At 40.4% G+C, this 26,002-nt stretch overlaps 2 protein-coding genes across 4 annotated transcripts; both read right to left on the reverse strand.

Moving 5' to 3' along the window:
- Positions 1 to 5,545: 5,545 nt before the first annotated feature.
- Positions 5,546 to 24,563, reverse strand: hoxd3a (homeobox D3a). Of its 3 annotated transcripts, none has more exons than XM_079277587.1 (4): positions 24,368 to 24,563; positions 9,499 to 9,558; positions 7,368 to 7,929; positions 5,546 to 7,259 (listed from the first exon to the last, which is right to left on the reverse strand). In XM_079277587.1, exons 3-4 carry the CDS (start codon positions 7,825 to 7,827, stop codon positions 6,508 to 6,510), a joined length of 1,212 nt encoding a protein of 403 aa, XP_079133713.1. In that variant the 5' UTR covers positions 7,828 to 7,929; positions 9,499 to 9,558; positions 24,368 to 24,563; the 3' UTR covers positions 5,546 to 6,507. The 3 variants fall into 3 exon arrangements, with proteins under 3 accessions (XP_079133713.1, XP_079133714.1, XP_079133712.1); XM_079277588.1 differs by having other exon boundaries at positions 7,383 to 7,929; positions 24,326 to 24,563; XM_079277586.1 differs by having other exon boundaries at positions 24,326 to 24,563.
- Positions 15,148 to 17,841, reverse strand: hoxd4a (homeobox D4a). The gene is made up of 2 exons (XM_079277589.1): positions 17,349 to 17,841; positions 15,148 to 16,969 (listed from the first exon to the last, which is right to left on the reverse strand). Exons 1-2 carry the CDS (start codon positions 17,824 to 17,826, stop codon positions 16,674 to 16,676), a joined length of 774 nt encoding a protein of 257 aa, XP_079133715.1. The 5' UTR covers positions 17,827 to 17,841; the 3' UTR covers positions 15,148 to 16,673.
- Positions 24,564 to 26,002: the final 1,439 nt, after the last annotated feature.

Here is a 26,002-nt window from a genome sequence, read left to right on the forward strand (position 1 = left end):
CCACATACAGTGAGAGTCATCCATGTTTGAGAGACATACTAACACAATGTTGGTTGGTTGTTTTTGTTTTATGATGGGATTTGTTAAAAAGAAGAGAAAAATAAAAAACTAACATTGCCTCATCCTTCAGATGTGCATGTCAATTGGTGTACATGCTACATGCTCCAAGCCATTCTTAATATTTCAGATATCATTTATCTGTCGTGAATTTTCATTTAACACAAAATAATTCCTGCTGTCCGCAGTAAACCATCCTGTAAAGGTCCAGTGTGTCAGCCGGATAGAGATCTGCCTTCCACAGCAGAGGTCAGACCTCCGATGAAGCAAGATCCAGTTATGTCCACCGTGAAGGAAAAGTTACACAGGACAGACTGTGGGACTGATGCTGAATCTTCCCTCCATGAATGAATTGTTAACTTTAATGCTAAAACTTATGAATCTACTTATTCATTCAACAATCCATCTCTCATATCTAAAAGTCACAGACTATTTTCCTGAAATAATGTGTCCGCGGTTACAAATGAAGATCAGGATCATTCTTTATCCGGCAGACAGATTAAATTCCAAACCCTGTTACTGTAATAGGCACACTTGTAGCTTGCCATGAATTAGAACTCTAATTATATTAGGTACTATTTTAAACAAAATAACACATTTCTTATGATCCATAGGTGTAATTTATAGCAAAGCCAGGTTCATTTTCCTGGGCAATCAATTTCGTGGTGTAGCAGAAGACTAATATAATTATGTAAAGCGCTGAGAGCTGAGTATCGCAGTCAGCACAGACGGGCTTTTTCGAAGATAAATGAAGATGCAATTTATTCACTCATAATTTCATACAGAAAATGCCCTGAAAGAAATCCATATGAGCATCAGAACAGGGCAGAGGCACTAATACTTTTTGACTACCAGAGCATTGTAGTCAAGGCTTGGGTAATGTATGACTTACTTCAGGTTTCCTCACATCAGTGAGCCATCTTTCACACGAGGAAGGAGGAGAAGAGCCTTTTGGCCAAGCCCTCTAAATCATACCCCGAGGAGCGAGTCATTTATTATAGTTACAATTATATCAATATCACCAACACATAAGAGCTGCGATAAATCCACGCACATCAGTTTCTGTGACAACATGTGTGATCAATGTAGGGAGGCTCCTCAGCTACAGTTATTCTTAGCAGTTTGGTTGCAGTGTTATGAATCAGCAAGCCCACATGTTCAACTCAAAACTCAATGTGTTAAAATGTATGATTCTGATTTTCAGTTTCTATCAATTCTCATCATTCATTGTGGGTCCTCTTAATGTTTTGCATGCACTAACCCATAACCCTGCTGTTTTGGCATACTGAGCCTCCAAAACAAAAGGACCACCTACAGTTTACTGGAAATTAATTTCAGCAGCCGCAGAGGCCGGTTACAGGAGAGTGGGAGCTGTCAGGGTAAAGATTCATTTTAAAGGTGTTTGAGATGTAGATCATGCAAAATGGGGAGCAACTCTACATCAGTCATTTGTTCCTCAGCAAATGGAGTCCAGGGCTGCAGCTCTTCACCATTAACACATCATTTATATACCATTTAGGGATGCTTTTGCTTTGCTCTCTGTGTGTAAGGACTGACTTTTGCCATGAATTATGCCCTCTTTAATAATACACTACAGAAGGACAGATGTAGCCCCCTGCAACCAATACACAAATAATGAGTATTCACATGGATGAGACGTAGCGCTGCAGTATTTGTGTAATCTGTTCCCTTTCGGAAGGAAAATGCAGTGTAGGCTGTATGAGTTGGCAAACAGCACAGATGCCTCCACCATGAACAGAGTGTGTGCCTCCTTTGCTCGTTCACCTACACTGTGTGGTGAATTCCTAACGACAGCAGAGGCCAGAGGACATGAAGGACTTCTGACAACGGTGTCCTCTAACATTCACATCCTCTGTCAGTGCAGATGGTCAGGGTTTGTGATCAAAATCAGTTGTCCTACCTCCTCGCATCTGATACCAAAGATTTACTGGACATCAACACAAACAAAGAGAAACATTAAATCCTGTCTCTCAGTTTAATGGACTGACACAGAAATTGTGTATAAAACAATATATATAGTTTATATATATAAACCTTGTATAAAATGTGCACTTTGTAGCTGTGTGGACTGCACCTTCTTTACATAATAAAACAAAAATATGTTTTGCGCTCATGTAATTTGTATGAATCTATAAGGTGAGTGAGTGAGCATCAGCTGGAATAACAAACTATTTCAGGGCAAAATGTATTTCTTTATTTGAGGAAAATTGTGTATTTTAGACATCAATAAATTGTCTTTCATTAATATACATTAAAAGGGTTCACTGGCAATTTCATTTCGCAACTTTTACAACAAATAATGTCATAACAGTAGGCCCTCTATTAGTAATAATAACATCCAATTATCCTTAGAAACATGTGGAAATAAAATGAAACACACAAAATGAGTTTACATTCAAATTGTTGAGACTAAGAGACATATGTAAGAAACTATGTAAATAAATAAACAAGTGAATAAATAAACGTGCACTGGTCTAAAGCTATGTCTCGTAACTTTCCCATCATCATACAAAGGTGGCAAAATATTTGAAAGCAAATCTCCCTGAAACTGGATCCTGCAACATAAGGAGTTTAAGCTACTGATTGTGTATTCGCTGATCTGATTGGACTAGATTAAAGTCAACAACAATAATAAATCCTACACACTTTCAGCAAGATTCCACAAACAAACACAGTTCGAGCTTTTCGTCACAGTTTGAGAGAGCAGCACATTTCACCGACTAAACACAAACCATAGCCTGGATACAGGAAATAAATGAGTTGAGGAGTGCTGTGATGAAAACCAAAGCCACACCAAAGACCTTCAGCCCCCCTTTTCTTTCACGTCCTCTGCTCCTCTGCACTCTTTGGGTCACAAACGGACCAGTCCTACAGTCTTCGTCAGATTTAGTTGAGATGGAAATCCTTTCTCTGTTCACTTCCGTAAACTGCTTGTGATTTTCAGCCTTGGTCCTTGATAATCCAACTTCGTTCGACAGGACGCGCACCATAAAAGTTCAAGAACGAGACACTTTCTTGCTCATCTTACTTTCTTCTGCGACGCTTTCTCAACTCCTGCTGCCTCCTGTCTCTCGCGCCAGCGCGTGTAGAAAAATAAAACCCCTCTTGGGGATGGAGATGAACGCTACTGGCTTGCACAGAGGAACCATCGCGATATGTACTGTGCACACCAACTTTTCTCGAGGTCTGATTAAAGAATTGTCTTGTGTCGGTGTCGTGAGAAACGATATTTCTTCCTGCACCCTGTAAATGAATAAGAAGCAGCTGCGGGACTACACCTTTTTTTATTTTACTTCCAACAATTTGAATGAAAGGCTGGCTGCACTGCACGTTCTCTGTCCATAATATTTAACATCATGAAAAGTATCAATCAGATAATTTCCTCCAGTTAGGATGTCCTGTGTACAGATGAGCCAATGGCTGTTAACACCTCTTGTTCTCATTAGTCTACAGTAGGGCTACTTCCCCAGATGCAAATATCACCCTCCACTGAGCAGGCGTGGTCTGCTCTGCTTTTATCCAATCAGGAACACAAAACGAGGTCCCATCTGCACTGGCCGCTCCAACAAAGCGTCTCTTCTTTCACTTTTTTTATGGCTGTGATTCAATTGTTCAATTGCAAGTCAACATTTAAGCATAACCTCAAACGTGTAGCATATTGACTGCAATTGTACTGTCAAATCGTATTATGTTTACATACCAAGATGTAGACAACAAAATAAGCTGTAATTTAACGTTTCATGAAGTTTTCTAACCAGACCACCACTTTATAAAGCAGTGGTTTGTATTTGCAGTGCAGCTCTAATCAAAGGAACTATGCTCTCTCCAAATGGGGTGAAACTTCCTTTTGCATGCCAGTTGATCCCAGCTACCCATGTATGTCATGGCCTGATGGAGAGCATAACATCTGATACTCAAATTGCTCCATTTGGTGCTACAGCAGTGAGATTTCGACTTTTATTATGTATTCTATTTCCTTGTTTGATTGCCTCTGGTGGCCTATATTTTTTTTGTCATCAGGTTTAAGAGTTTAAAATTTAAAAGAAAACATAAATTCTATATTTTTTATAATGATGTTGTGAATTTTACTCTTCTCACACCAGAAAGACAAATAAATAGTAATGAATATTTTAAATGCAAAGCTTTTTCATTTGAACCAGTTAATTCGAAATAATGCAGATCACATAAAAGTATTTTATTTTTTATTAGCATAACATTCAGCCTGTTGGGCGGGGGGTGGGGGGGTGGGGGGACTATTTCGTTCAATTTTCTAAATGCTATTATATTAAAACTATTAGGGTCTTAATAATTGACTAGCGGTGTAGAAAGCTGCAGTGGGGGAGCTGAAAGAAGAAAGAGCTCACCCAGGGTCAAAATGGCCGCCATCCACTGAACACCGAGGTGATTTGTAGCCTGATTTGTAGCCTATTGTTGCAGCTCAGAGACAAAATCCAGGAATAAATTCATTGTGAAATGAGATGAAATCAACCTAAAAGTCATGTTGTTAAAGGCTTTAGGGTGATAGCTGCGTGCTGAGTCACATTCAGATACAACTGTTTGGACTGTGGGACCTGCACAGATGTAAAGTCACTGATGATTTCATTTACCTTGATGCGCTTTTAAATCAGAGATATCTCAGAGACTGCGAACACACTAGGTTTTTAGAAAACTCTCCCCCACCATTAACGATTGGGGCTTCTCGGTTTGAAATGTGTTACTTGGATTTGGAATGCAAATGCTTTGTTCAGGAGGAGGAGGGATCAGCAAGGAGTCTGAAAGCGACGAGTTTTTGATTAATGAGCTTTGAAATGGCTCTCCAGGAGCAATAAAGGATGAACTGCTCTCTCTCCCCCCCTCTCTCTCCCTCTCTCGCTCTCTCTCCCACACAGGCACGTACAAACACACGTATATACGTGTTCGTTGCATCATTTCCAATGTCAAAGTGTATGCTTTTTTTGTTCTTTTGCTTTTATTGTCACCAATCTGCTCTGCCTCCCATCAATACATGGGCATATTTATTTACTTCCAATCCGCCAATTTATGAAACATTATTGTGAAGATGTGTACCAATCAATTAGACAGCCATGATTAGACTTTGGTCTATTGGAAAATGGAGTTTATTCTCTTGTCCTAGCAGATAATCATGTGGCCGAGTCTGAAAAATGATAAGTGACATGTGAGCAATGCAATAAGCCCATAGACTCACTTCCATCATACCAACGAAACATCAATAACCTCCAGAGCCCTTTATGCTGCTGAAATACACTTTGCATTGAAGCATAGAGCCGTCTGATGAGTTTTAGATATCCTGGTGTCTAATTATTGATTTGGACCGTACAGTAAAGTTGTGGAGTCAATAAGCCTCCTCGGTACTCTTACCTGACAGTTTCACTGGGAGGAATTAAATAATTTGATACAGTAGGCGACCAGTGCTGCAGGGTGTTTAAAAAAAATGCAATAAAAAATACAAGTTTGAGCACTTTATTTACAAAATGTTAAACACAATAAAATATAACATTTCAATATCATTAGGGTTTCATAAATTTATGGATATCCAACTGAATGGAATAACAATGGCAGACAGATAAAAAATAGTAATGGACGACACAAAATGACATGCTGGTGTGTATAATATTTCATACTTCGATAGTCTACGTTTTGCTTTAGGTTTGACACAAGATTAACCATGGACATATGGTGGCGTTTATACACTGTCAAATGTCCCATTCATCCCAGATTTACAATTAGAAATGCTCTTCTTTCAACAATACACTGCGAGACATAGCATTTTTTTTCAAACCCTGTTTTGCCAACACTTCCAAGTGCACTGATCTGTCCAATCTTACAAAAAATTCCACACTTATAAATACTCGCATATAAACGATAAATAATGTGCAATACAAAAAGTAATTCAATAATAAATAGGCTATATGCTAATACGAAAGATTATGCAAAATAATACAAAATAAATAAATAGGATGCCCGTGAGGAGAATGAGATCCTACAAAACAGACGCAAATTTCGCTACAAAAGTCCTTCCCTCTAAAGATGAGCGTCTACCTTCGTGATACAAGACTTACCTTCAAGTAACGGCATGAAATATTCGGTCAAAATTTGCGCATTGCACTTGAGAAATAAACAAAGAGAAGGAACAACTGACAAGCAGGCTATTCTGCCTCTACGCGTCCCCAAATATTCAACAGAAATGGACAAAGCTGCATTATTCAGAAAATAATTACACAATAGCATTAATAGTAATATCAATAATACTGTAATAATACACACGACTCTCTTGGAGTGTAGTTATTAGACTAGTGAGGTAATAAAAAGAGCGCAACATAATTTTGGCACACATACACGCACGCACGCGCGCACACACACACACACACACACACACACACACACACACACACACACAGAAACCACATATTACAAATGCGTGAGTTTAGGCGCTTCCTGAATCCTTCCCTGAGACGCTTGGTGAGAGGTGAGGTCTGTGTATGTGGGATGGGGATCACAGGGTCCATGATGGTGGTTTCCTGGGATCTGAGCGGCACAGCTGTAGTCCACACTCGTGGATGAGGGGTGGGGAAGGTGGCCGAGGTTGAACATGGGGCCAGAGGCTGGCATGGAATCAACAAAATTCCCACCCACATAAACGGGGCTGCCTTGCAAATTGGCGTTGGCAAAGCTGCCGTTGCTCTGCATGCCGTGGTGCTCATACTCGGAGCCCGGGTACCTCTTCTGTTGCGGGATGCAGCCACCCAAGGGTGCCGTGTACGCGGCCAACCCGTACATGTTTTGCTGGGGTTTGGCGAAGGACGGGGGCGAGGGCGCGTCATAGCTGAGGCTGTTCACGTTTTGGAGCTGGCCAGAGTATCCAATGTGATTTGGGCCACTCAGCGGCGGGCTTCTATCCGGGGAGTGTCCCAGGGGAGAGTGCGCGAGCCCTTTAGACTTCTGGTCCTTTTTGTATTTCATCCTCCTGTTTTGAAACCAGATCTTTATTTGACGCTCGGTGAGATTCAACAGATTTGCCATTTCCACTCTCCGAGGTCGACAAAGATAGCGGTTAAAGTGAAACTCCTTCTCCAGCTCCACAAGTTGTGCGCTGGTGTAAGCAGTTCTGACCCGTTTGGAGGCAGGTCCTGGTGGGCTCTTCTCGTCACTCAACTCGCCACCTGTAAAGGAACCACAGCATCATCTTAGCCACTTTTCAGCCATGTTACTACCAACGCAATCATAAACAAGGCCCAGTCCACCCCCCCTACCCCTTCCCCCACACGCACCATCATTATCTCTACCTGCACTGGTGCAGTTGTTGCCCTTCTGCTTTGAGTTATGTCGGGTCTCCTTCATCCAGGGGAATATTTGCTTTGTGAGGGTTGGTGTGGCAGTACTGGAAGCGCTGCTGGAAGGGGATTTCTTCTTCTGGGGTGCAGAGCTGTTGGAGCTGGGAGAGGATGCGGACAGTGGTGGTGCCTGCTGCTCCCCAATACTCGTAGCTTGGCTGCTGCTGTTGCTTATACTGCTGCTTTGTCGCATGCAGTCTCCGTTCAGGTCACTGTCTTTGAGGGTTGGTGGCCGGACAGCAGAGGTCTGGGTGGGACACACGGAGCCCTGGTAGTCATTCTCAATGCTAGACGCAGCGTAGGGCTGATGAGCGGGGCCGTAGTTGTAAGAGTCTGGTTTGGGGAAGGTGTAGCCTCCAAATAGTCCAGAGTTATCGTAGTATGTTGCTTTCTGCATTTTGTGGATTCAAAGACAATAAGCCAGTGCAACTCTATCCAGTGGCATGGATGTTGTTTATTCACGTGATAGGTGTTTCCCACCGTTGCTCCAGTCTGTGACCTACAAAGAGAATTATATCAGACTCATCTGGGTTCACATGCATAAGGCCCACACTCATAGCTGCAACGTCTGTGCAAGATTCAGGGTTTAAATTCACAAGAAAGCAGACAAATCACTCTGCTTGGCTCAGGTCTCGTGCTGCAGCAGCTATTGAATTAGAAATCACAAACTGTCTCTAACTGTGATACATCTCCCAGCCCCAGATTCATTTCTGGCACAAAACAGTTAAAGATTAACTTGCGATAAAAGGACCCTCTGAGGGGCTTTAGGAGTCCCTCAGAAATAAGCTGAATCAGCATTTGACACACACGTACACACAATACCCTTTTCACTAATCACAAGGCTTGACAAAGCCAGTCATGCATTGTTCCCTGCAGCAGAAATATATCGCCCACCATGCGTTTGGATCACACGTTTACGCACACAAGAAGCTCCATGTTAATCTCCTCCACTGTGTTATTAATGTTAATATAAAACTGTAGGTGAGTAACTGTGTGTGTGTGTGTGTGTGTGTGTGTTTGTGTGTGTGTGTGAGTGAGTGAGTGAGTGAGTGAGAGAGTTGTTGGTAGGGGGGGGGGGGTAGATATGATATTTGATGAGCCTTTACACATGCCTTAACCCATATATTTTTGGTTGGTTTTCTGCCTCTAACCCATTCATGCAAAAATGTACCTTTAATTGAAGAAAAGAAAAAAATCATTCTGAGAAAATGTATCAAATATTCTGGATATTTTTAAAAGCAGCAACATTTGTTTTCAGAATATAACAGAGAAACGCACGCCAGCACATGAACTATAAGTTGAAACACAAATATCAAAGGGCCCTGTGCTGTATGTTGGTGGCTTGAGGAGGTGCAGCCTGCGTCGTGCATAACAATTGCACCTGTCAGTGTGGACCGCGGCACAATTTATGACCGCGAATGTTATGGTTGTAAATGGCCTCAGAGAGGAATGAAAAGCAAAACAGTCCTCAAGACTCGCAGCCCTCAGAAGTGTAAAACTAAGCGTGGGAGGAAGGCAAGGGAAAGAATTTCATACTCGGCGACTTCTCCCATACAGAGGCTCGGTTTATAAACGATGCCCCCATTCTGGCTGTGCGCGAGTCTGCAGCCAAACACCGAGGTGAAAGACTGGAGAGAGTTTGCTGCTTAAAAAGAGACAGGGGATATTGGCGATTACGCATCGGTTAACGTCTGGGAATCGTGGGAGGAAATGGTGAAATTATCCTTGATTGTACGTTTTATTTTGCATTTTTTTGAGTGATGTTCGAGAAGAATGTAAACATAATTAATGTTATTTTATATTTTAATCTATTGTGGGAAAAAATTGTATTAAGTGCGCTGTAGTTGTTTTTGTTCATGCAGCGTTGGACATGTTGGAATGGGACCCTGCGCAAATAATTACCCGTACAGGCGAAGTTAAAGCCATCCCTCATTGTCTGTGTTCGTGATTTAAGCCTCCTGTGAAACACTGTGAGCGTTAATATGTGGTCTAATAACAAATCACCCTTTCTCCTTGTTAGCAGTTGGACTGTGCTGTCCACTCCCTTCATTAAAGAAATGTTACTCACCGAAATCTGCACAAATCTCTTTTATATCCCTCACGCATTCATCACTGCTCCCACCTCGACCTGAAAGAGAAATTAAATAAATGTTTCTTCACATTGGATCTAATCACATTCAAATATGAGCTTCAAATTCGAGGCTATATGCAGACATATTTTATACAAAAATTAAGATTAATATCATCAAGCTCAGTCTTCGTTCAGAAAATACATGAAATTATATTCATTGAATTTGAACAGCTCCAATTAAAAATACATTTTAATTCAAATAATTCCTGAAGAATTAATAAATACATTTTTGGCCTGTTTAATTTTGACTGAATTGCTTCTGCAATGACCACATATGACGCTTTTTTTTTCCAAGTCTCCGCTTGAGAGTAAAAAAGTCTTACATGTGCACTTTTTACACAAAGAGCCAGCCCAAATATTTAGCAGTCATAAGCTTTTTCAGGTGACCTTTGGGTCACTCAGCATCAAGCCAAAGTTTAATGAACAACTAGCAGTTTGGCTACAAGTAGACTCAACTCTTAACTACATTCAAAGCAGCTTTCCAGCGGTCACTGAAACGTCGACCGACGGCAAGAAATCAGAAATTAAAAAGGAAATTTCAGTGAATAGTTTTTTACTGAGTGTGAAACCACCTCTGTTTCCCTGCTTGCGCTGGAGGATAATTAACAATAATAAGATTCCTTCGATGTGGAATATTTGTTAAAGCTGGTCGATAATCGCCTGAAGTGCTTTTCGAGCACACTGGGCTACTAGTAGCAGACATGGTCCTCTTTTCAAACAGCAGTGTTCTTCGCCTACGCGTTGTTACGGTAAGTTTGGTTCACACAATGGGCCGGACTCAATGTGGAGTGTTATTCTCCCAGTTAGTCTTTTATCCTGCAGCGGCTCAAACGCTGTTCATATCAAGTTAAACAACACGTGAGAGGCGTTTTGTTATTGTTTTGAAATGTTTGTTACATGCAAGAAATAACTGCATTTGATAACAGTGTGGTATTGTCGTCTCTACTCGCTGCTGTTTGTGGAGAAAGCTGTTGAAATAATTCGAAATAACCAGTTGCAGCAGAAGGTTTTACTATAATGCTGCTTTTTGTTGTTTTCGGTAGAAATTCAGCAGCTGTTGTGCACAGACAGTTACTAGAATAAAGATGAAGTGCACATAAATGAAAGCCTAATCCATTGTAAAACGGTTAATCTGTTAGCATAATATGGAGAATAATCAACTAAAATATACAATTCATTTATATTGTGAGATGGGCCTAATTCCCAACACCAAAGAAAATATATATAAATAATCACATGAGTTAGAATTAACCGCATACAAGTGAACCAAAAAAGTATCCAAATAGTAGGAAAATTAAGTATTTGCCTCAATCCTGGTTCACTATCCAGCCCGGTAATCCTTCAAAACATCCAATATGAATTCATGTATAATATAACGTCGCAGGTTAACAAAGCCATATAGTTGAAACCACATAAATCACGGCAAGCGCCACTGTGACGATAAGACAACAAATTAATGTGATTTACGATCCAAGAGTCAAAAAGAAAAGTTCCTCTCCTACTTCTTCCCTCCGAGCCGGTTTTCATCGAAACGTGAAATCAGCTGAAAAGCAGCTGGGCAGCTCGAGCTCAATCTGTCGATAATATTTGAACGCACTTTCTCGAAAAAGAAAAAATATATACGAATCTGCCTTTGAGGAGAAGCAGTGGACTCCATATCCGCACGGTCGCCGGCGAGAGCGACATTAACAAGCATCACCTCCTTGAGTGGAATAAATCATATATATTTCCTTGCATTATATTAACCCGTGGTTAAAGGTTGCTTTCTGCCATGCGATTGCTTACCTGCGAATCAATTCATCATAAACCAGCTTCCCTCTCAGTCTCAGTTGCTTTCCATGCAGTCTCTAGAATAAATCCTTCACCCTTTGTCTGTAGACAATGCTGTCCTAAACCTGATCTTGCTGTTTTTCAGACATTTCCATATACCAATGGAGACAGTATTCCCGAAAGAATGGAAGGACTCGCATTCAACTACCAATAAAAAGCGAACAAGGTATCCTTATTCCAGAAAAAAAATCCCTGGCAATCAATCACCCATTGAAATATACAGGAATTCACAAACGGATAGGCCTGTACACATTTGGAGCTACGATTTGGATTTTTTGGGGGGTGTTTCGGAAGCTTTGTGATGACAAATAAAGGCGCTGCCTTAAGATACAAGCATATTTGTTCACGTGATTGTTCTCTTCTACAACCAAGCCATATACCTCACCAATCCATTTTGATAAAGGGTGGCGTTTATTTCCTCATCTGAACTGTGTGAAAATGTTCCACTGCCTATTTCTTTTCATCTCCCCCTGAATTTCAACTCGCCTGCACTTCCGTATTTAAACATGAGCATTATATTATATGCTGTTGTTAAGGTATTAATAATAAAGATGTGAACATGCTCCTGCTCCATCAGAGCAATGTTTACAACATATAGGGAAGTGGGTTTGCGAACGTTATTATAATTCATTTCTGAGTATTTAATATGTTACAGCAGCTTTGAGATTTCCAGCCTTTTGTAGATTTTCTCTTCATTTGTTCTTGAAGGAAATTTCACAAGTGGGCCATAAACGCACCACAGTTAAGTATTTTGAATAATATTACGATACTATACTTATATTCCACTCCCTATCGATGTCCTATTTTAGTCACACAGTCGCTGCGATGATGTGGGACATCATCATGAAAGGGATTCATGAAATAAACGACATGTGGGGATTTTCTTCCATCTGGGGCTGGATTGTATTCAATTAAACCACATTATCATCTTGTGTTTGTTGTTTCTGCCTTCGCACACATGCTCAAACACAAAGAGTGAGAGAGCCTTGCCTTCTCCTGCATTGTTTACAATATCAATCACAGAGACTTTTTTTTTTAAAAGAAGAAAAATGGCAGGGTTTGATAACCAATGAATAAATATATTGGAAAAGACTAGAATGGATTGGAAGAGGATGATTTGGAGCCGCGGGGAGCGTCGGCTGTTTCAGCGGTATAGGTTATCTTTGCTGAGAAGAAGAAGAAGAAAAAGAAGAAATGCAGGACTGGTAGCGTCGCAGCATATGTTCAGAGGGTAATAAAAGTGAAAGATTTACAGTTTTCGCCCGGCCCCCCAACAGCCTCGAACCCTTTCAGGAATTACTGAGAATGATTTACAAGGCGGAAGACAGAACTGTCAGCCTGCCCAAACTTCCACGACTTCTTAGAAATCAAAATCAAATCACCCCCCACGAACAATAAAAACGGTAGAAATCCAGCTCTGTCCTCTCAAGCAAAAAAAGGAAATATAACCTTTTATTCATCTTATGATGAAAACTTTAACCACATAAATCATGACATGTTCAAACTAATTGTAATTCAATCGCTGTTTCTTAACTATCAAAAGTACCTTTTTTTATTTTTGCACTAAAGTGGTATAAATCTGAAAAAGACATTACATAAAGAGTCATGGGCCCTGTGGAGGGGCCACAATGAGCTGTGTCCGAAAGAGCATTTATTCAGAGCGAGCACCCATAAATACATGTCACTGCCCTTTAGTTTCTACCATTTGCCCTATCAATCCAGCCAGCCCGAACATTCTACCTTTCATAATATATGATATAAAAAAGAAGACATGCGTACAGCGACAAACCACAGCATGCAATCCTGCTCAGAGCGCACAGATCAAAAGGCAACAATTTATCAAATATCACGACATTTGATATCGTCATTTACCAGCTATGGCAACATGAAAAAAATGCTGAAATATTTACCTACCCAAGCATCCATCGGTTAGGATGTGTTGCTAAAGTGCGGGGCTACGGTTGCGCCGGGTATCGGATATTATTTTCTTGGGGGATCTCTTCAGTTTTCAAGTCTGATAGAGTCCTTGCGATTAATGACGACGCCGTGTTTCTAGGGGGACGTGCTGCATTAATTATTTAGACAATCACGTGGTCGAGAATAGAGAGCGGAGCGGTATAGTCTCTGGATTATATCTCTGAATGCAGACAGCGCACTTTAATATATCTTAGGGGGGGTTGTCTGGCTCGGAGAGGCTTCTGCGAAAAAACAGCTGGAAATCAAATATGGCCGGATGGAGAGCGACGACGTTGTATTCCTGCACTGGGTGCAGTGTCATTGGAAATGGCACTGCCTTTGGCTCCCATTTATTGCTGTTCAGACATGTAGGTCAGTGTGGCTGCACACTGTACGTGGTAGTAGGCTGCTCTCACCTGATAATTGCTGTAGGGAACTGTGTTGCGATATGTTTAATTTCAATTTACGTTTAGCAGGTCAGACTCCATATTAAATAGCTTTTAAATGATGAATACACTTTTATGGAATATGTAAACAGCACTAGTTATCTCAAATAGTTATGTATTGGGTAGATTAGTTTTTACAACAGTGCACCCACCCCCAACCCTACACTCCCCCTCCCCTCCCCCCCCCCCTCCCCCTCCCTCGCTCATCCTCTCTTCAGCATCTATGTGCAGATCATTTATGGCAGGATGGTGGATTGGTAGCATCACTTTGTCTCAGCTTCTCTCTGAATCTATACGACACGCGCGTATATTTTACACGTACACAAACATATAAGCGCCATGTGCAGGCCTGTAGCCCCACGTGCGCTCAGCGGGGACGAGACAGTGGTCACTGGGGATGAAAACACTGCCGAGTGACTGAAGATTGTCTTTCCTCATGTCCGTTTATGACCACTTTTGTTTGTATCAGCACTGGTTTTGCACTGTAGAGGGTCGGAGGTTAGTGTAGTAGTGGGTCTTATGGGTCTTATTCAATAAAGGCATAGCCCGTGAAGCACGAGGAGTGTTAATATCAAATATAGGCCTATCAGCCCATTTCATATAATAGTTCATCATGTGTGTATGTTTACTTAATGATATGTGGCGTTATCTGGTTTTGGTCTTAAAAAGTTTGTAAACGTCAGTTTGAATCAGGCAAGTGTATCTCATGTGTGTTTCTATTCTGTGATAAAGACTTGTGTATATCTAATAAAGACACGTCGAAATCTTCTAACAACTCAGTTTTAATTGAATAAAATCGCCTTGAAAAGCTAAGAGCCCACGAGGATGTTTCAGCGCAATCGCTCCTTTCGATAAGAGCTCATAAGTGGAAACTAAGATAAACTCGTTCTTTAACACGTTTTTTTAAAGATATGCCACACTCATGTAGACCAATGGTATATGTATGCTCATTCGTTTCATGCTTGACACGGGAATAGGCTGAATTTGCCCATGCAGCGCACATTTGGTGCATTTGTGGCTGTTTTGTAAAAGGGTGCTAAATGTCCAAATGGCTCCACACGCGTGTTACCACCTAAGAAACATTCTTCCCACCAAAAGTGATCATTTTGAAATTGGCACCAAACGAATGACACTAAATAACCCCATGAAAATAAATGAAATAAAAATAATAAAAAAAATAAACTTTTGAGCAATGAGAAACATTATAAAATACCTACTTGTCAAATGGAGAAAATATTTAATAAATCGCGACAAAGTGCTCTCTGCAATTATTTAAATGCATATTCAGTAGAAATCTTTATTTTTCCAATATACTTCTCGCATCTCAATGCACAATACAAGGTAAAAAGCATGTACAAAAATAAAACCAAAAGATTGCATGTTGACATAAGGAGACAAATGCACAAATCAGAAGCTTTTAAATAGGCCTGCTGTTGAAACACGTGTAAAAACTATGGAATTCACGCACTGGCTCTTGCTTTGAATGCTTTGGCTTTTTTAAGTGTGGAAAAAAACCCCTCCAAACCAAAGCGAGCAGCGCCTGGGAGAGAAAATGCTCCTTGTCCGGCGGGTCAGGGGTGTTGGGGTCAGTCCTTGCGGCTGAAATGTGTCCCCTGGATGAACCTGCCACTGCTGCTTTGTCGACCTTCGGTTGAAATATCTTTTCAAGCCTCTCATCGCAAAGGCTTCACAGAGAAGACCTCTTCGTACTGGGAGAGCTTCTGTGCTTTGTTTTTGTCCGAAGACAATGACGGTATAAAACAAGAAATATCTGTCTTGAAACGTGACGTGAAAGCCCCCCTCGGTTAGCTCGGTGTAAATGAAAAACTAGAAGAATCCCACATTAACTAAAGACTAAAACTTTGCATAAAGCCATGCTAACAATCCACAAGAGTTCAAACATATTTTAGATTAATTAAAGTTGAACGAATACTTTTAATTAAAATTGTATGTGTGCTATACGAAAATGTACACGTTTTTTAAACAAATAAATAATGACGTAAACAAATTATATTTAAAAAAAAATAAACAATTATACTCCTAAATATTCTGAATTCGATTTTTTCCGATGAGAAACATCCAATATCAATTTGATGCCATGCTGGAACAAATGCTCTTTCATATAAGTCTTTCAATGGCACGAGAGAGCCTCTGAAAATGTACACTGTTTACAAAGATGTCAGGAGAGATTTATAAGGGCACTCCGAATAGTATGCACACAGGAATGTCTTGCTTTTAGGAATAATATTTAGGCTAAAACAAATCTAAGCTTTATTGTACAAAATAAGTTAAAACATACTAGTCACAAATAAACGTAGAACAAAAAATCCAACGGGGTTTTTGCAACTCACGAACGTAGGTTGTGTTTGGCGTGCTCTTTGCAAATATTGGTTCCTTCAAGTATATTTGTATATATTGTGCATTTAAAGTGAGGATTAAATCGGAAGATAAACGGAAATAATCTCTCTGTGTCTGTGTAATTTGAACCAAAGGTTTTCCTGTTCTGAATAAAGATATTTCAATCTTTAAACCAACGTGAATCCACGTGGGCAGAGCTGGAACACTTTGTTTAAATCCATGAAACCAGCCGAGGTTGATCATTAAATGTCCTCAGGTGGGTAACGTCCAAAAAAAAAAAAATGAAAAGTTTCTTTCGATGCTTTTGTGTCTCTTTGAAGAAATTAAAACAATGAAGAACTTTCAAACCTTTCACTCTCACAAAGACTGATTGGTTTTCTGACTCTTGAGTCAACACTGCTGGGGTCTTTGTTAAATAAAAAAAAAATGGCTAAAAACAACACCAGTCCATGCAAAAGTCAGATGCAACCTCTGTCTTTTATGTACAGTTTATTTCTAAAGGTGTGACACCTTCCTCCTCTCTTATAATGACGTGATATCAGTCTGGTTATCCTTCTGGATGCTTTGCAGATGGCTGGCTGGTGCGGACCTGCCCTTGGTGTTGGGTAGCTTGTGGTCTTTCTTCCATTTCATCCGTCTGTTTTGAAACCAGATTTTGATCTGCCTTTCGGAGAGACAAAGAGTGTGGGCAATCTCAATCCGTCGCCGCCTGGTCAGATACCTGTTAAAATGAAACTCCTTTTCAAGTTCCAAAACCTGCTGCCGGGTGTAAGCTGTTCTGGACCGTTTGGGCTCAGGTCCTGTGTAATCCGGGTTCACTAGGAGAAAGAAAACAAACAGGAGAAAAAGTCACCAAATGTGGCCAATGCAGCATGCAGGAAAACAACAACAACAATACAACGAGAGGAGTCTCTCTATACCCGGGGCGCTCAAACTTTAAGGACATTCACGTGGAAGCGAGAGCAGGAAATAAGGAGTGATTTTTAACTGAATTTCAGCAGATTTAACCACTATTACAACCGGTCAATACGCGTTTTCCGGAGCTTTCAGGCGCTCACCTAGTGGTCTATTTCATGAGCTATAAAAATGTATGACTTGTGTAATTGGCGAGGCCTTTCAAAGACTCATAAATATTACACTGAATGATTTCTAAAGTACAGGTCTCAGTTGGTCTAGAAGAAGAAGCTGAAAACTTACCGTTAGTAATGTGGACTTTCTTCATCCAGGGATAAACTACTGCAGGCTGCTTGGACTGTATCCCATTTTGGCTCTTTGTGTTTTGCTGCTGTCCACAAGTCCGGGGTCCAGCCACTTGGACCGGGGAGCCGGGTACTTGGACCGGGGGCCCGGCGGGCACTTGGACCGGGGGCCCGGCGGGCACTTGGACCGGGGGGCCCGGCTCAGTCTCTGCGCTAAAAGAACTCGAGCGGCTGGATCTCTCGTGCACATGACCCCGTGGCTGCACTGTAGCGTCCTGCACAGTGTTGCAGCTGAAGGGCTGCTCCGTGTAGTTTGGCCGTGGGTAGCTCCCTGGATGCTGAAAGTCTGTGTCCTGTGTTGGACTGAAGTAGTCCGAGCCCTGTTCAGGTATATAGTTATTTTGTGAATATTCCTCGCAGGGAGGAAATTTGGGATCCACATACTTAGAGTTCACCATATACGAACTCATGGCCATTAATTTCTGAAGGTAGAAAATACTAATTTTTCTCGAGTTGTCTTTTTTTTCCTCCCTCCATAAAGCCCTCCTACTTGGTGTCAACTGAATAAAGTTAGCGAACCATGTGACCAGATCGGCCAATAGAGGTGATGCTGTTCCATAAACGGGTAAACATACAACTAAAAGCAATTTCATATGACTTAAGATGTACCACAATTAGACCCCGGGGGCGAAAAAAACACAGAAAATGCACAAACATCCGCGTGTACATTTGGATAATAAAAAATACATGCTGGGAAAATAAAAATAAAATCACACATAATTCTAACCTTATATTTAACTTCAAATTGATATATTATGAAGACATATGAAACACTGACTGTAGGGTTGCTGCAGATATAAAAAATATATCAGATTCTACGGTCTGACTCGAAGGCATGGTGTTCAACAGAGAAACCAACAAAAGATACAAAAAGCCCCTCGGCATAAAAGCAGCGAATAATGACTGAGGACAATTGATGGACACTGTCTTTGTCAAGAAGGGGTCATCGAAAAGTTACACGACTCTCATCACTTCATCTGCTCCCATCCCTTTGAAAAAAAAATCTGTCTCGGGAGCCTATTGGCGAGCAGCAGCAGCCTTTGGGAATCAATAATGTATAGAGACACAAGCGACCCAAAGGAGGAAGACGCTACAACTGGAGTGTGCTGTGTTTTTTTTTTTTTCGTGGAGTAAACCCATGTGGTATTTCATTCCAACATACTGAGCGAAAAGAAATGATTACGTTTGTTTTCATGTGAAACGCTTTGCGTCGGATTTCCTTGAAGCCTCTCGAGTTTCAATATGCCCTGAGCGCTTCTTGTGAAGTGTTGTCAGATTTACTCTCATTCATAAACCAAACACTGTCACTGTAGCATCTGAGAGCACGCCAGGGCACCAAACGCCTGATAATAAGATGGCAATAAGTCATTTCGTCGAAGTTTTTTCATCGACCATATACTCCCCTAGAATCGAATCTGTGATTGTGGTTTCATCACACAAATTCGGTTCTACAGGGTATATATAGACGACGGCAAGGGCGACACTGCCACTGTTAGCAACCAGACCACAGCACTGTATTGATGGAGCACTTCAGCCAGACAAAATTAGCGTGGCTCGCAGAAGCAATGTGAAGAGATAAGAGATATAGGTAAAACAGTGTGAAGAAGTCCTATTGTAGGCTGTAATAATATCAGTCTCAACACATATCATTCTTTCTCTCAGTAATGCAGCGTTTTCTTTCGTTTTGATGTTTTTATTTAAATGTCTTTCTTTGGTACAATTATCTTCTAGAGTTCAGGTCAAAAGCCATGTCAGAGCAGCTTCTGTAAAAAAGAAAGAAAAATGAAACGGTAGGCCTACAGGCTTCCTCCATCAAAGGACAGTCATGTCCATTTAAGCACAAGCCGAAGACACGAGCATATCAGGCAGTATCTCAGGTCAGCCCCATGGTTTCTGTGGGCCCTCCTCATCACAGCTCAAGTTCATGATTAGGAGAATAAAACACCTTCCTTTATATCACGTAAATAACTTTTCACTTTAGTAAGCTGTCACCTCATAACCAAAGATAAACATTGGTCAAATAAGGCAGTATAAACTCATCAACAGATTATGCTACATTGTGGCTAATATAGAGCAGCTTATCAGCACTGCCTCTAAAGATGAGGCTAGAGACCAAGGAGGTCAAACTAAATCATTTACAAACTTATCACAAAGTTCAATTATTTGCGGTCCTGCTGACAGCTCAAAGGGTGCAAAAGTTTACCAATTCCCCTTCAGCCATTAACTAAACCGTCAAGGCGGCTACTGCAAGATATCTTATGAATGAATTAAAGCTGAGAATGGTGAAGATCTACTGGTTATTTTCCTACAAGACCAGAATCAGCTAAAAATAAATAAATACAGACATAAATAAATAAAAATCCAAGCACACAAAGTCAATGTTGTACGAATTAAATTACATCTAAATATTTAGCCTATATCAATCTGAGAGTTTATAACAAAATATGTACATTTTTATGGTACCTATACGTGAGGCTTTGAGTCTGTCAGTTTCAAACAATGAAATAATTATTAAATATTTGATTTGAATGTTTGGTCAAACGTGAGACATGGGTTCACGTGACACTTATTGAAAAGCTTGATTAAAGATTGGGCCAGACATTCAGCCCATGTGTTCTGCTTCAATAAGAAGAAAATAAGCGTGTAACCTTTAACTGATAGGCCTTTTCACTGGATGGGACATTAAGTCCTTTTGTTGAATGTAACGTGTTGGTTACGATTTCAGCTTGACTCGTGTTGACAAGTTGAAAGTTTCACTAGAGGCCTTCAAAACGTGGGAATAAAACAGAAAACAGAAAACAGAAAACAGAAGAATTAACTTATTTCTACATATTTAAAGTAAAGAGTATTGTTATACCACAGACATTAAATATTCGTTTCGACCACAGTTAAAAGATAAATTATAAAATCTTTAAAAAATGGTTCTTGCACTTCACATTTCAGCATTAGTTAGACAGCCTGACCTGTCTTTCACCTTCCCCTGCTAGTCTTCAGACGGGTCAAAGCCGGGAATCACAACAAAAGAATGATAAAGTCAGCGTTTTCTGGCAGCTTGTGTTAAACGAAAGCCTATCTCGTTCAGCTGGACTCTTTTTTACTCACAATAACAAGGTTTTGCTGCTAAAAAGTTCCACATTAAGTGATTAGTACCAAGAGAAAACATGAGGCCTATTTAATCTAATTTTTCGGGTGAAGTAAGGGAGCATGTTTTCAATGACTAAAGAAAAAGAAGAAGCTTAAATGTCCTCTCAACTTTGCTTTAAATATTATTTAACCATTAGTCGGTAAATTAACAATGATTGAAGAAATGAATAATTTGAAAGGCTGCATATAAAAAGCATTAAGGCCTACAGTGAATAAAGCAGCAGCCACATAATGTGAAAAATATAAAAATATATATATTTCATTGTTGTAACCTGTATTGTTGTAATCAATGTTTTTTTTTGTTGTTTACATATTTCAATATTATTAACACTTTAGCTAATATTGCACAAACAAATTGTGAATTATTCAAATTGCTACAATACAATTGTTATACAATGAGATTTAAAAAAACAAACTTGTATGGTCCTTGAAACTATTTCCCCAAATTCTTTAGGAATCTTTAAAAACTTTGGTGACAACAGGTTGATCCCTCCGCCTCCAAGTGAATACGAATCCTAAAGCTATCAAATAATGACACAATAAGACAGTGAATCAGACCAACAACATGAATAGCACCATCCGAAAAAGCATCGATTGAGTCTTAAGAGGTTTAAACCCAAACCAGCCTCAGTAATGAGATTAAACACGATTTCCTTCCAGCATTATAGCTCGTCTGAGCGCGCGCTGCAGCCGCTTTTAGAGGCAGGAAACAGTACAGCCGGAGTACTATGCGTGTGACATCACACGCCCATACCACGAGCATAATGATAAAACACAGCTTACCACAGAGACCGAAACTCATGGCACGCCGCGGAACAAACACATCCACGTTGAAGGAAAAAGCAGCCTGGTACGAGCTCCCTTCCAATTCCAGCTGCAATCCAACCCATCTGCACGCTCTTTCTAATACACAATGAGAATTATATTTTGGCTTGTCAAGTCCCGGGCCATAAAACAAACTTTAATGGCATCACGTGTTTCCTCACAGCCACTCACAACACCGCGCAGGCCCATAAATAATCCTCAAAGTTGCACTTACTCAATAACGGTGATTACACTGATGTGCACTGAGGAAAAGTCGTAGAAAGGAGGAAGCTGGGAGGTTGTACACTAACCGCCATGATAGAAATGGGAACAGAGGTGCACTGCGACAAAATAGAAAATGCTTTATTTGATATTGTAACTATTTGCAGGCCTAAAAGTCCCATGTGCAATTCTTAAACAAACAAGAAAGTCTGATAACTGGGTCTCTGGCTATTAATATTAATAATCTTATGACCTGTTTTCCATTTATTTAAGTAAATAATTTCATTTAGTGTCGCTCCTTACTGGACAGACCTGATGATACCGTTTTACTGGAGCCTCTTGACCAGTGTTAATAAAAACCTGCATCACTGATGTGCTCAAGTACATTTTTCAATTCAACCTGACACGACACGTCTGATGTCATTCATTCTCCCGGGCCAATCCCAGAGTGCGGAGCAGCTTTGCTCCTCCTCTCCTCTTCCTGTGCACTGCATGAGGGCTGATGGTGTTGAGGTGTGGACGGCTGACACTGTGGTGCAGGTATAATAAATGGAGGGGGCATCAAATCAGAGGCTTGTCACTTTTTACATGCATGTCCTCATAAAAAGTTATTTCCCTGACGATAATTCGAGGGTGAAACGATCGTATATGACCTGGTGTTCGAGCTGCACTCACACATTTCCTGCTGGAAACTGCTTGCATGCAGTTTTATGCATAAAGACTAAGTCATTTATTTCCAGCGCCATCAACTTTCTCAAAGACCGTTTCTTTCATCATCGTCATCATCACCATAACCATCACGAGGAGGATGCCATGCACACTTTTTTGACGCTCAATTATCACGTGTGAAAGTGTTTAAACAGTTCATTGACTCAAGTGGTCTCTGGTTACAAAGCATCCACTGTGTTGTCTTATACATTATTGGCAATAAACAAGTGGTTTGCTGTAATTCACGTGTTGGCTTTGAAGATACAGATACAAATCCGACACAGCAGCAAATGCAGCATCAAATCAGCGGATCTCACTTGATAATACGGATCTTTTTTATGGGCAAAAATGGCAAGTTGTCTTACATACAATTCTCCAAAACCACTTTCAAAAAATGAACCACATCACATGACCACGTGTCCGGGCCAATCACTGCGCACGGGAAGCTGCTAGCAAGAGACTGAATGGGAGCAGAGAGGCTCACTGTTGGGCAACAGCGCCTTCTGCTGGCATTTTAATGGCCTCCCCCCCTTTCCCACGGAAAAAATATATTCATCAAGTCATTTCACCTAATCACGTGTTTGATGAAAGATACAGATGTGCAAGAACGAGGAAGAAATTGCACTTTCTAAATGCAAATTAGTTTATTCCAATGTGTGTCTTAAAACAAGTTGGCTGATGCAACTTGAGTCAAGACTTTGATTTAATTGAATTCTTGAAACAAAATGAAACTGCATTTGGTACAATTAGAATGGACGTTTGGCAAATTGGCCTTGATTTTCGAAATATATGTAGACGTGTATAGCCTGAATATGAAACGAGGCCATGCAAATAAGGACACGGTATCCAGTGTAAACGTTCTTACTTATGAAGCAACCAAAATAAACTTGCTGCACATGATGACGGTGATAATACATATATTTGTTTCTATAGTGCAAAACCAAAACCTTTAAATAAGTAATACAAAAACAGCTATACCCTTGAGCTTTCACATAACTTGATATAAAGAAACAGAATGCAGTATTGAACTACGTCTCCGGAGATTTAAATGAGGGTGAAAAGGGAAAACCAGATCCAGGAAACTGCTATTGGTTTAAATGTGTGTCAGACATTATACATAATTATATATGACAAACTCAGAAACGATGCACATTGTCAAATTGGAAAAACACAGAGTGAACCCTGTCTAATTTGCAGGTTTCTACTTGTGCCATGCTCCAGGGTCCATTTTGCCGCATTGCAGTAAGGCTGTAAATACTTTCGCAGCTGCCTGTCAGCCAACAGTGAAATACTGTCTTTGTTCATGATGGCCCCATCTCCAGGCAGCTGAAGTCCGCAATGAAAACTCTGCTTCTCAAGCCAGGCTTGCATATGTGAAATATAGCAAAGCAGTCTTGTTCTTTGTCACATTTTTAGCAAATGAAAAACATGTTAAAATACAGTGGGGTTTGTCAGATCAATGCAGATGCTCTGGTCGCTAATGATATGCAAAATGATAGACCGTTGGCTCCATAAACAGAGGAATATATATAGATATATAGATATATTTTTAAAGGCGTGTCGATGTGAATGAAGCTACTTCCAACTGAAAACGAAATTTGCAATGTTTGGTTCCATAATCTTTTTTCTATGTCGTGGGACTGCACTCAGTGAGCATCACCAAATACTCCTCTGACATCATCATCACTGACTTTAAACACGAGCTGCTTTTCTGCAGAATAATCTCGAAGTAGAAGGTGTGAAAACATTTCTAAGAAACATTTAATACTCCAGGTGTTTATTTCTTAAAATGCCACTCCTTGATTCGTGCAGCATAACCGCAGTAATGTCAACTTTTTCATTAATACTAACACCATTACCCACATTTTCTGCGTTTAAAGTTCATAAAACAATTTATTCTAACATGTGAAACAAGTAAATAGTACGAGAGCCATTACCCTGCTGCTAATTTACATGAATAATGACACCGGAAGCTGTCAAACTTCACATGCAGACACATGAACGTTAATAAAGCTCATTATCACACAGAAGGCTTACCTATAGCCGGGAGGTAATCCATGTTTATTCTTAGAGGTTTACCTATGCAGAGCATTTCGATAAAGCAGTGAAGAGTCGGTGCTGCTGTGTGTATGAAGAGGTCAGATGTGTAGAAAGTTGAAACGCTCCTCTTGTCATCCTGGAGAATGAGCAGCGCAATGCCGCAAATATGTGCTGATCAGACGTTTATGAAACGAATGCAATTTTTAAGAAAGCCGACCGTGGCGTATCGGTTCGAGCGCCATTGACGCAGAATGCAGTGGGAAAAAAAATCGCCTGGGAAATCAAGAAAAGAGCCATGAAGACGTTTGCCTCTCACACATGACCAGTGGCATCCAATGACAGGCGATGGAGGCACATAAAAAGGTCTATTACCAAGTTGTAAATTGTCCTCTCACAAAAAGGAATTTCGACTGCAGCAGTTGTGCATATAATAGCAGAAGCCCCTCCACGTCCTCTGGAGACAAACAAGTGGCTTTCCACCCCCCCCCCCCCCCCCCTCCCCCCGTGCTTTTTGTTTCTATCACTCGACCAGAAAATATTGTATCTTAAAGTGCAAAAGAGCAATTAGACTAGATTTAGCTTCATAATAACACAAATTCGTTAATACAAACAAATAAAACATAACAGTGTACAAAATGGTTCCCTTTTTCTTGGATATGTGGAAAAATCATGTTGACGCCATGTTTGAATTGATGAAAACAAAACATAATTTCAAATTATATGTAGTTATATATTTTTTAAAGTATATTTTAAGTGAAATGAGTCCCATCGTTTTTTGCGCAAAATGACGACATCAAGTGTATTTATTTTCTTTCCTTTTTAGTTTTTTTTAGTAAGCAGCCTATGCAAATGTTGACAAAATTCACGTTATAAAGCAAGCTGTCGTATTAGGCTTAATTGTAACCAACATTGTTTTGCAAATTAAGAAAAATAAATGTAAATAAAAAGTATCATCCTTAAAAATAGTCTATGACATAGGCCTCATGTGTGGACGTTCAATTATTATTCGAGACGACGAAATATGTTTTGAATTGTGTGGCGAAATATTGTTGAACTGTTATCACGTCCCAACACGTCCATATATACAATTCTGCAGCAAAAAAAATATTTCTTTCATGTCATTCCCATGTCATCCTTGTTCTGGTCACATGCCAGAATCACTGTGCGATTTATAGGCAAGCTATAGCTCGGCCTCTGGTTTCCTGTGTGTGTGTTTGTGTTTGTGTGTGTGTTTGTGTGTGTGTTTGTGTGTGTGTGTGTGTGTGTGTGTGTGTGTGTGTGTGTGTGTGTGTGTGTGTGTGTGTGTGTGTGTGTGTGTGTGTGTGTGCGTGTGCGTTTGCTGCAAGAGATCAGGATGTGTTGCACAACTATGACTTGGACATTATTGTAACTCTAGTCAATTGGGAAAAGGTCATTCAGATGTGGATTATTATCGCTTTAGTTTCGGTGCAGAGATGCAGGACTGTTTGTTTGCTCATTCCGCTTTTTTCCCGAGGTCCCTGCTGGTAAGTTAGTCGCCTCGTTGGTAGTGGACCAATGCACACTAAATGAATGATGGAGAGCCAAAGAGAAATCTAGCTCCCTCACATTGGCCATTTCTTTTGATTAGGGAAAACAAACGGTGCCTGCTGGTCCATTGGATAGCCTAACAAGAGTGGCACACATCAAATAGTT

The sequence above is a fragment of the Melanostigma gelatinosum genome (assembly GCF_949748355.1).
Source record: "Melanostigma gelatinosum genome assembly, chromosome: 10".
Lineage (NCBI taxonomy): Eukaryota > Metazoa > Chordata > Actinopteri > Perciformes > Zoarcidae > Melanostigma > Melanostigma gelatinosum.

Bases quoted from the DNA above. Each gene is read 5' to 3' on its own strand.
- hoxd4a (XM_079277589.1), bottom strand. From the start codon at position 17,826: ATGGCCATGAGTTCGTATATGGTGAACTCTAAGTATGTGGATCCCAAA. The intron at 16,970-17,348 runs GTAAGTTTTCAG...TCTTTCTCCTAG, and splicing joins GAAAGTCCACATTACTAACG to TGAACCCGGATTACACAGGA.
- hoxd3a (XM_079277587.1), bottom strand. From the start codon at position 7,827: ATGCAGAAAGCAACATACTACGATAACTCTGGACTATTTGGAGGCTAC. The intron at 7,260-7,367 runs GTGCGTGTGGGG...GTTCCTTTACAG, and splicing joins TGCAGGTAGAGATAATGATG to GTGGCGAGTTGAGTGACGAG.